The 12,156-nt window shown below is 26.4% G+C and overlaps 1 protein-coding gene across 3 annotated transcripts in view; it reads right to left on the reverse strand.

The window, feature by feature from the left end:
- Positions 1 to 12,156, reverse strand: part of LOC145835190 (cyclic AMP-dependent transcription factor ATF-7-like) — a 42,905-nt gene that overhangs the window by 25,539 nt on the left and 5,210 nt on the right. For 2 of the 3 annotated variants that reach the window (XM_082942755.1, XM_082942753.1), the window contains exons 2-7: positions 10,735 to 10,840; positions 8,191 to 8,303; positions 7,475 to 7,537; positions 6,504 to 6,699; positions 5,306 to 5,346; positions 1,392 to 1,565 (exon numbers count right to left, since the gene is read on the reverse strand). In XM_082942755.1, coding sequence (XP_082798881.1) covers positions 1,392 to 1,565; positions 5,306 to 5,346; positions 6,504 to 6,699; positions 7,475 to 7,537; positions 8,191 to 8,303; positions 10,735 to 10,840 — 693 coding nt within the window. The remainder of the gene's footprint in view (positions 1 to 1,391; positions 1,566 to 5,305; positions 5,347 to 6,503; positions 6,700 to 7,474; positions 7,538 to 8,190; positions 8,304 to 10,734; positions 10,841 to 12,156) is intronic. The other variant, XM_082942754.1, reaches the window with a different exon arrangement.

Below are 12,156 nucleotides of genomic sequence, written 5' to 3' on the forward strand. Positions count from 1 at the left end.
ATTATAAACTCTATTAAATATAGAACATTGCTTAAAAATACTATAAATTTTAAGTAAAATATATGTTAAGTTTTCACAAAGAATTCAAAAAATATCAAACTAGTCTGAGTAAAATTAATTTAAAATAGCTCAAGTAAGACTAAATGAATAGCAATCTTGAAAAATATAACATCCCATTTTAAACAAATTTTATTTAAAAACGCTTAAATATTGTTTTTAATGTTTGATTTGAAATCTTTACTACTTAAATGTTAAATTTAAGGCCATAGGGGGGGTCCACTTTGTTTTTTACAACTTGATCTTATTTTGTAGAATTTAATCTGAGCTATCAGACACTTTTAACCGCTTAAAAAAACTCAAAGTAACTTTTGAGATATAAGCGATCAAAGAAAGGGCGTTCAATAGGTTCCTTATGGAAGGCGAAAACTAAAAATGCGAAAAAAGACTATTTCACTAAAAATCTATCTCCTCCTTCATTTTTTGAGTAATCTTTCTCAAATTTTTACAGAATGTATATCATTAAACTTTAAAGAGATCGATTGTAGGAATTTTTTTAGCTTTGAGTAAAAAAAAAATTATTGTCAAAAAAATACCCTTTTTTTTAGTTTTTTGTGGATGAAATTTTTATTTTTCAAAATTTCAAAAATTCCAACATTCAGATTCTTCAAAATATTAAAAGGAACATTTCCTGAAAATTTGAAGTCTCTAGGTCAAAAAATTAAGGAGAAGATAGGTTTTTAGTGAATTTTAAAATTTCCGAGAAAATTGACCCCGAAAAATTTACGGTCCATACGTTTATATTGGAAAATTTTTACAAAAAGTTAAATATCTCAAAATTTAAATGATATTTTTGAATTCTATAAAAACTGGCTTATAGTTTGTACTTTAAGCTTTCATATAAAAGCCAAAGTTAATTTTAATAAAAAAAAATGTTGGACCCCCCCCCCCCTATGGCCTTAACATCAATTAAAGTTTTAATATATTTTTCATTTAAAAATTCTGCAACAATCTAAACTTAAAATTTTATAAGAACTTCTTATTGTGAAGGATTCTTAAAGCAAAGTTTAGATGACATAGGTAAAGGCAAGAGCAGATATTGTAAGGAGTTTAGACAATTTAAAAAAAAAAGAGTGTTATTGTACAGTATTCTTGTTGTGTATTAAAAAAACTATCAATGTTAAAATGAAAACTATACATTTTTTTATGCTAACTATGATTTGTTAGTAAATTTTTATATAAAACAACTTGCTTGATAGAATATAATAACAACAATTTTGAACATTTTCAATTTATCAAATTAACGGCATTAAGTATTTTTATAATTATTTTACATATCTTTGTAAAATAAGATTTTTATATTTATAAATAACTAAAAAACAATTGAAAATAACATTTTTAATTATTTTGTTGCTGACTGTAGTGGTTGCTTGATTGTTGTTTTGTTTTTCATTTTCGTTATCCACCGGATTCGCAGTAGTATAACTACCAAGTTGGTTGTTAAGAAAGGGATTATTAATAGCAACTGTAGGTGAAGTTGCAACCGAAACATTTGCAGCAAACATCGCCTACAAATTTACAATTAAGTTTCAGTTTGTTTACGCTATGTTTAATTTATATAGTTAATAGAACAATATCTTAAAGTACATTTTTGAACTATTTAATCTAAATCAGCGATTTTTAACCTGGTGTTAATTTAATTCTTTTGTTTTAGGGGGTATACTTTCTAGATAACAGTAAGGGTATAAAAATGTTATAAATTGTATTTTTTATTTATAACATAGTATCAAAATGTCTTTTTGTTTTTTATATAAACTCTTTAATTTTTTTAATTGTTATGTCTAATAAGCTTTCAATTGCCTAGAAATTTTTCAACGTAATTGATTCAACGTAAAATTTTCAACGTAAAACGCTTGTTATGCAATTTGCAGTCTTTGTAAAAAAATTCATTAGAAGATGTAATGCTAATTTTTACAGCACTTCTTTTTTACTAAAGAATTTGAACTTAAAACATCAAAGATAAATTTCAGAGGCTAGAAAATCATCATCATTATCCAATAAAGCAGTCAGCGATAGTTCGTCCCCAACTCGAAAACAAAAGAAGCTAACAGCAATGAACCAAGCTAGTATTGAGAATTTTCGCACTGTTAAACAATGGAAAATAAACGATCGAAACGTAATCAAACTTCATTTAAAGATTATGAACATGATAGCTATGGATAACCAATCATTTTAATTACTAGCAATCAAGGTTCCATAGACCTGTTGGCTGCTTTAGAGCCAGGTTACTTGATTCCGAGCACTAAACTTTTCACTGATACAATGATTCCTCAGACTTATGTAAGTTTGAAGATAAAAGTACAAGCTGAGTTATCAGAAATTTCTTTTTTGTCATTTACAAGTGACAAATGTTCATATTCGAAGACAATGAAATTATATCTTTCTTTAACGGCGCATTGGTTAAATAAAAGCTTTGAGTACAAACACCGAGCTTTGCACTGTAAGGACATAGAAGGTTCTCACACTGGCTTTAATATTTGTGAAAACATAAAGGAAATGCTTGAAAATTGGGGTATTAATATGAATCATATTCACGTTTTTCTGCGCAACGATGCATTGAACATGAAGTCTGGGTGTTGATGTTAGAATACTCTTTAGCACCCTGTTTTATTCGCACGCTTCAACTGATAATTAAAGATTCACTGTTTTCAGAAAGTAACATAAGTGTTTAATAGCCAAGGCCCGTCAAAATACTGGCCACTTAAGCATTCTTCTACAGCGTGCGAAAAATTAAAAAAAATCCAGGTCAATTTAGTTTCATCAGTGTCAATGCAAAAAGCCTTGTTACTTGTGCAAGATGTTGATACAAGGTGGAACTCAACCTACCTAATGCTGAAAAAATTATAAAAATAAAAATTAAGTTTCCAGAACTACGTGGTTAACAACTAATTTAAACCAGAAAATATTCTTACAGCTGATGAATGGAAACTTGTTAGCCTCCTTAATATACTGCTCGAACCTTTTTATATAGTAACGCAGAAAAGTAGTAGAAAAACGAATTGCTGTCAAGTGTAATCCTGCATGCAGCAGTACTAAAAGATTTTTAATATTAAAGCTAATAGTCCACCAGGTCTAGATCAAAGTAGTTCTACAACCTTGGCAGAAAATATAGAAGCTTTCGAAAGAATGCTCTATAATACTAATAACAGGACACGAATAAACCTTCATAATAACAAATTGTTTTACACACAACAGCTATTGATATGATCCACGTTATCGACTTGACTTTTTCCCTGCTAATCTTAAACAAAAGGCTGTAAGGGTACTAAAATCACAAGTAAAAAATTATAGTTGTCGTGAGACTGGTCAAAGTGGTCAAGTTCCTCTAGTACTATCTAATAAACCTAAAGCTTAAATACCTACAAATGATGTTTAAAAAAATTGTCGTTCTATTCTACATTTAAATCGGAAAGAAGTGCAAAGATTCACGAAAGTGAGCAATAAGATTCAGTTGATCAGGAAATTGAGACAGAAATTAAGGCTTTTTTGGCAGAAGAAAATATATCTGCTGAAGAAGTAAAATAAGCTGAAAACTTGTTTTGGTAAAACTCAAACAAGAAAAAAATACACACATCTTGCCAGGTTTGCAAGAAGATATCTTTCGGCACCACCATCTTATGTTTATTCTGAAAGGTTAATTCAGAAGCTGGTAACTTATACGAACAAAAGCGGAATCGATTGCTACCAAAAACCGGCGAAAAACTTTTATTTCGTCATTACAACTTGAAAAACAAGAATAGGTTTCTTTGTAGCTTATTGCATTGATATGAATAATGTTAATTACTAAAATACTTACTTTTGTATATATAAACAGTTTCTAAAGAAGTTATTGTAAGTAAAAGTCTAATGTGAAGCCTATCATTAAAAAAAAGTTCGTTATTTTTTTAAAGCATTGTAACATTTAATTTAGTTTACTTTTAAGTCATACAAGTACAAAATTCAAAACTAGTCGTATAATTAGCTTGATATTTAACATTTAAATTGAGATTTCGTATAGGTAATTTTTTTTTTGTTTTTTTACAACGTTCTTTTTCCTAGTGTTCATATAAAACATTTAGACAATAACATTGTGTTTTTTAACAAAATATTTATATTAAACAGTTTTTACTAATTAATGGTTCTATAAATAATAATTAAATTTCTAAGTTTGTTGTTTATCGAAACTGCATAAAACTTAAAATAATTAGGATGCGGATCAGACCGGATCTTAAATTAAAAAAATTAATGCAGAACCAGCCGGATCTTAATTTGAAATATTAGATCCGGAACCGGCCGGATCTTAAATAGTGGATCCGGTAGATCACTAGTTGACATTCATCGAAAAATGTTGGATCCCCTTATGATCATAATTATAAAACAAAAATTATGTTTAACTGGATAAAATGAACTTTCCGTACAATTTCTCCAAATAACTTTAAACACGATTAAAGTTAACTAAGATATTGTTAAACTTTTTATGTGAAAAATTCATAGAACTTTTGATTATGCGTATGACTTTTGAGAACCTAAAAAATAAAAGTTGAATTGTCTATTTTAAAATAATTAACATTTTTTGGAAATTTATTTATGCACAATAATATAATTATTATAAGTTTTTTAACGACCTACTTTCGGATGGTTTTTGCTGACTTTTATCTAAATTCACATCCAATAGGAACCAAATAGGACAACTTTACCAAATGTAAATCCAGCCCAGACCGGATACAAATGTTTGTTTTTAATAAAATTTTAGTTAGATCCAGGTCTTAACAAGTTATGGCCAGATCCGGGGTTTGGATCCTGTAGAACACTAAAAAAAATGTATAGCTCTTATATAATAGTACTTATACAACATTTTCACTTTAACTTAGCTAGTTTTATCGTATACCAAGTAAACAATCATTTCTGTATATCACTATACTCACATTTAATATAAATATTATTTAATATGTAAAACCCTGTGAATTATGTCCCCTATGCTTTCCTCTATTGCGATATCAAACACTAACAGCTTGTTTTAAGTTTTCATTTTTGTACATATTTCTCGCTGCTTTTAGAAAACTGATCATGGGGTTTTTTGAGTAATATTTCAGTTTATTTTTAGATTAACTTTATCGATTCATTATAATAAGACTTTTTCGATTAATTACTTGTTTAAAAAAAAATTTAAGATGTTGTCTTTAATTAATTGAAAGTATCAGAAAATAATTTAGATATTAAATTATTAAGTTTTTAGTGCTTAACTTCGAGCTGAAAAAAATTGACTTACCGCAGCAGCCCTTTGGCTATCAGACATCACCGAAATTAATCCTGTTGAGAAAAAAAAATGTAACACCATATACTATTAATCAAACTACTGAAAAAACAAACTAGTAGTTTAGTTTTTAATAAATTATACTTGTAATTTATCTTTTTTTTAAACTTATACGAATCTTGTAATAATGGGAAAGAACAACTTTTACTAATTAAAAACTATTCTCTTAAAATTTAACAATAATTTTGACTTTAAACTTTTAATAGAGTTAAAGTCTTTAAATAAAAATGCTGGATTTAGTGAGTAGCTATCAGATTCGCACTTAGTGTTATCATTGTACGAGATTAATGTTTTACACGGGTAACAGCCATGAAATTGAGCCCACTAACTTTACACTGTTTAACTATGTTCTAAAAGCCATAAACCTTAACTACACACCAATAAATCTTAATCTACAAATACGAAAACTTTTTACTTATACTTTATTGAAAACGACATCGTGTTAAAAATGACGTCTCATGTAAAACTGTGAGAAAAATTATTTTTAAGAGTTGCTAATGTCAAGTACAAAATAAAATACCGACCACTCCAGCACAGCTTATAATTAATTACCTACAATTAACTAGTATTTTTACTAATCCCTAGTGCAAAAAAAAACTATTACACATTTTAATTATTCCATAACTTAAACATACTTGTACAGTACTTTTATGCTCGGTAATTCATTTTATTTATATATATCAAATTAAGAATAAGTAAAAACTTAACTATCACATAGTAAATTTGTCAATATGCTTTTCACTCTTTATAGTATGCTTATATATAAATTTGATGAGTATTCTTAAGCTTTATACTAAGATCTTTAAAACTTATATTTAAAAATGTGTACATACTTTAGTGGACTTCGGAGTTTTAAAAAATAATAATGTTAGTTAAACTAGGTGCAAAAGTATTAAGTTATTATAAATCTATATCAAAAGATAAATATAAAAAATAAATACTAAAGAATTAAATAGTATAAAAATGTTTAAAAAAAAAGATTGACTACACTTCATGTAAATTGAAATAAAATATATAATTTTTTTTTTCAAAACTTTTAAATTTTTTTTTAGCAACTTTGAGTAATCATGAATCAAATATTGCATTCATAACAATAGACTTAACTTATTTGTGAATAGTTACAAGATAATCGAAAGTTGCAAAAATTACTAACCAGGATATGGCATCAACGTTGGACTCAATAAATGATTGGTTGGAATGGTCATGGGCGAGTTACCGCCACTGAAACCAGCATGTGCAGCTTGTAGTGCTTGTAATGGTTGAGGTGAAGGAATTAGAGAAGGAGGCATAAAAAAGTTAGTTGGAGTAAGACCTCCAGTGACTGGGGATAGTGCTAACATGTGCATTGGCTAAAAATGTACAAAATAAAATTGTTATCTTAAAATGCAATAAACAGATACATTTAGTTTTAGCTTCATCATTTCAGTATATAATAAATATAAGTAGTTACAGGGTTGCCACTCGTTTTTTTTAAAATTTGTCCAGGTTTTCTAAATTTCTTACAGGTTTTTAAAAGTGAACATTTTTGGGTCTATTTTTAGTTTTAAGTTAATTTCTATAAAAGAAACTGTGTTAAATAGTACAAAAACATTTAAAAGATGCTGTAAAGTTATTTTAAATGTGTTTTTTAATAAACTTTTTTTTAATTTTTTGATGATGACAAAAAAATCTTATTTATATGGTAGATTTTTTGTGTCAAATTGAAATTTTAATACTGAAAATGTTAAAATTATTTTAAATTCCAGGTTTTTCCAGGTTTTTTGATCAAAATTTCAGGTTTTTCCAGGTTTTTATCAAAATTTCTCAAAATCCAGGTTTTTCCAAGTTATTTTTGCCTAAATTGTCGAATTCCAGGTTTTTCCAGGTTTCCAGGTAAAGTGGCAACCCTGTAGCTGTAATACTAACACCTAGTATGTATTTTAAGATTTTAGCGTTGAAAAAGTGAAAAAAAAAATTTGAAACTTTAGTGTAAAAATTTATAATTTAACTTTTGATATTAACTTACATAAATTTAGTAATTTATAAAATCTGATTATTATTGAAGTAAAATAACATTAAGTAAAAACAGACTCGAAAATCAAATGTTAGTTTTATTAACAATTATTTCTTACAGTAGTTACTTACCTTATTTGCATTTAGGGATGAAATTTGACTAAACGTTTGATTTGCTCTTCTTGCTTTTGACCCCTGAAAAAACAGTATTGTTGACAAAGTAAATTAAAACTATTCTAAAACTGGATTCTGTCGTAAAATCCAAACATATTAGGCAATTTTTTTTAAATTGATTTTTAGATGTTTTAAATTTATAATTTATTAACAACTATCAAAATTCACTGTTAATTTTTTTCTTTAAAAATTTCTAAAGTTTTTTTGTCAATTTCTTCCAGATTTTCTGGTTATCTTCCAGGTTTTTAAAAAACAAGTTTTTTGGTCCATTTTTGGTAAAAATTTCAAACTTAAATTTTAAATTTTTTTTGAATTTTTAATAATAAGAATTAAAAGATCTGTAAAGCTACTTTAAATGCGTTTTTTAATGAAAAAATTAAATGATACAAATTTTATTTTATTTTTTGATAGATGATTTGTATCAAATAGAAATTTCGTTACTTAACGTGAAAAATGGTTAAAAATTCCTGGTTTTTTAGTTACTTTTGTTCTTAATTCAGGTTTTTTATTCAAAATTTCTCAAATTATAAATTTTTCTAGGTTGTTTTTCCCTAAATTGTCAAAATCAAGGGTTTCAGGTTTTTTGGCAACCCTGTCTTTAACTAAAAAAATATCTACATATAACTATTTTTGTAGTTTAACTTCGTATGCAATAAAAATTTCAAATGTTATACTTCTTTATGTGCTGCTTTGAAATCTATATCAAACGGATTTGGATTAGTAAGCTCATCAAAAAGTCCAACTTGATTACCGTATTGTAAAAACCTTGTAGGCGTTGGAGTTTGGTCTAATAAGTTGAATACGAAAAATAATAAATAAAACTATATGGTGACAAGTAACAAAAACAGTAATAATAAAAATGATAATGTAGTAATAATAATAACAATAATAATTCTATGAAAACTAATACTTTTGAGTGGTATTCTAATTTTAGAGTTACATGGTATATTTGTCATGCAGATTTCAGAAATCTTGAAACAGTTGTTTTATAGGAGTTGTAATAGGTTTTGTATGAATGCTTTTTGTATAAACTATAAATTACTTTTAATTAACTTTAAAAACTTACTTTTGGTGTGTAGTCGATTTGGTAATATTTCTTTTAAATATAAAGAGAACCTTTTGTGCTGCCAATTTTTTGAAAATTTCAGAAGTCATAACTAATCTTTTTTTTCTTAGCTTTATATGGTCATCAAAAAAAAATTATAGAAATCCCTAATCGAACTTATTTTTTATATTAATTTCACGAAGTTTTAAACACTTTTAATAATATCAACCTATACACTTATTTTTTGAAACTACTTTTAAAAATGTGAAGAATTTAAGATTGCTTTCGCTGAAAGACAAGAGACTTTTAATAAATAGTCTTACTTCTTTCTTTTTTTCTTTAGTTTTGATATTTAAAATCTTTTACGTCTCTATATTTGATCTTTTGAAAAAACTTCAGACTTTTTTAAGCTATATAATTATATGAAGGCTAAAATTAAATTTACATTGTTAGATGTAGATAAAAAAGTTGAAAAAAAAAACTTCCTTATGTCCTTCAATTGTTATAAATGTAACTGAATGCAGGATAAATAATAGGCTATATAGATATAAAACATAGTTAAAGGTTGCCACTCTTTGAAGCAAAAATATAGCCTGAATGACAAAAACTAGCTGAAGACTATGTGAGTTTATGACAAAAAGTTAAATTGTTAGAATGAGTCAAAAAAAAAGTTCAAATGATTAATCAAGTTCTAATACATAAAAACATCATAATAACAACAAAAAATCTCTTAAAAAATAGTTGATTTTAGTGTGATAAAAACAATCCTGAGATTGAGGAAAAATAGCCGAATTTTTCAAACAAACGTTTAAAATCAAATCAGTTTAAATTTGAATGAGTGTTTTAAAAACTTCAAGTTAGCCTGAATAGCCTAAGTGAGTGGCAACCGAGATAGTTGTTTTGAGATAATTTTGTTGACAAACAATGAACAAAAATTTTTTACCTTTTTAACAAATTTACGTGTAATAATATTAAATATAAACATGTTTAAATCTCAATTTCTTTTTCTAACCCAAAAACTATTAGTTCTGAAAATTTATTCCTGTAAGCTTAGATAAGTACTAGACTGAACCGCTTGACCATCGATAAAAGTCCATAAAGCGATTTTCGACCTGGTTTTGTACTTGTAGGACTCATCAGTAAGAATTAATTATGATGAACTGTTGTACCAGTCAAAACCAAACTCGCTTCACTACTTTTGAACTGAAGCTTTTGTTTGTGGGTGAAGCCAAATGCTTTATGAGTCCTAATAAGGACAAAATAGTCACATGGACTGTTTTTATGGTGGAGCGGTGCATTCTAGTGCTTATTGATAGATAGCACAACATCTCAGCTTTAAAGATAACCAAAATAATTACTACTTTTTAGCTTAGATAGACGACCTATAATATTTTGTTTTACAAAAACCAAGCCAAAGACTTTTTATCCCTTAACTTACAATATAATTTTTACAGGTATAAGCAATCAAAGTCAGTTAGTATTCTACAACGAATACGCCTTCTTTTTTGCTTTTTAACCAATCATTTTTGAATTTTACAATTAGTCCCTTGCTAAAATTTTAATAATTTACCCGAAACAGTATTTAAAAATTCTGATTAAAAAAAATAATATACAACCTTTGAGTTTTAATTTTTAAACAAATTCTTTTATTTATAAATTATCAAAGGGATATTTCTTGAATATGAGAATTCCAGCTCAAAAAACCACAATGTAGATTTTTTTTTGTACTTTTAACATTACAAAAAAATTTACAATGAAAAAAGGGCAGTCTATATGATTATATTGGAAACTTTTTTCTAAATCGATTTATAGTGTGTACTTAAAGCTTTAACATTAATGTCAATGTATTTTTAATACCATTTCCACGTCTTTAAATTTAAATAAGTAATTTGAATTTTGTACAAATATAAAATAGTATTTAAAAACCTAATAAAAACTGTACAAAAAAAATTTCAACTAAACTTAAAAAAAAAAAAGATTAAACCTTAAAAATATTCATAAAAACATTTAGTATACTTGTTAAGCAAATGATCAACTAAACTTAAAAAATATTTATATTGAAAAACCCTAAAAATATAAAATACATATTGGAATGTTAAGAAATAACAATAATTCATTAAAATTGAAAATATTTTCAAATAGAAATTTTTAAAAGAAAACACTTATCACTTACCAACAGTAAGAGCTTCAGAAAGATAGTTAGCTCCTTTAACTCCGAGTTTTAAAGTCATCTGATGCTTTGTTTCATGTGCAACCAAACGATCTTTTGATGTGAAGGTCTAAAAAAATTTAAATAAAGTTAGCTAAAAATAGCTTAATTCACACATACTTTAATATTGTATTTAATTGCTGAATAAACAAAACGTCCATAAAAAATACATAGAATCCATATTTTTGTCCAAAATTAACTTTGAGTTATAAAAAATAACTTCTTTAATTATCTTTAGGGAAATAAAAAAAAACAATATTAAGACTATCAGAGTAACAAATTGAAAAAAAATCAAAAAGCTAGCCAAGTTAAAAGCAGGGTTGCCAAATTTTTTGAGAAATTTCTTCAAGGTTTTCTGAATTTCTTCCAGGTTCTTAAAAGTAAACATTTTAAGTTAAAACTGTTTTAACTGTACTAAGTTGTATAACAACATTAAAAAGATACTGTTAAGCTATTTTGGATGTGTTTTTTAATAAAAAAATTTAGTGATGACAAAAAACTTTTCACTTTATAATAAATTTTTTGTGTCAAATTGAAATTTTACTACTTAGCATGTAAAAATTGTCTGAAATTTATTTTTGTTCAAAATTACAGGTTTTTTAGTGATTTTTGTTCAAAGTTTCTCAAATTCCAGGTTTTTCAAGGTTTTATAGCCTAATTTGTCAAATTCCAGGTTTTTTGGCAACCCTGTAAAAGGTAAAAAAGTAGTTGCACTTATATAAATTAAAATAACACCTAAAAAACTTTGAAGTTGCTAAAAACAAGACTGGAAGTATATGCTTGCCTTTTCATGTTTCTAAACTTTACCCCAGGTAAATCTAACCCTTTTATAGCAATAATTAAAATATAAACTGCTCTTAATTTAATTACTAGCTTTTGCTAGTGCTTTATTAATGTTTACTTTCTCATTTATAAGGTTATAAATAGTATTTTTGTATTGAATACTACTATTATTTTAAGGTATTAAGGTTTGCATTTTCTACAGAGTGAGGTCCACAAGAAACTCTTAATAGAAAAGTTGGGATTTTATTTATAAAAGAGTGCTAACCCCTGCTCTATAATTTCATAATCTAGTTAAGGGTTTTCCAAAGTAATAGAAACGGCCATATGGGAAATTTTGGCTATCAGGGGGAGAAAATAGTAAGGGGACAATAAGTGAATGAATAATTAACTAGTAAAAGGACAATATCTAATAAGTGAGTGATTATTTTTTAACTACTTCCAAGTAGGCGATTATTAAAATTAGTGTAGGGCCCCCTGATCTAAACACTTATTTTTCACTAAAGCAAATATTTATTAATATTTGAAATTAATGTTTTTTTTTAAACAGTAGTTCAATAAACTACTTAACAATAAACTTATTACTAATGTTGTAGTTCCAATCAT

Source organism: Thalia democratica, chromosome 4 (assembly GCF_965202585.1).
Source record: "Thalia democratica chromosome 4, ktThaDemo2.hap1.1, whole genome shotgun sequence".
Classification (NCBI taxonomy): domain Eukaryota; kingdom Metazoa; phylum Chordata; class Thaliacea; order Salpida; family Salpidae; genus Thalia; species Thalia democratica.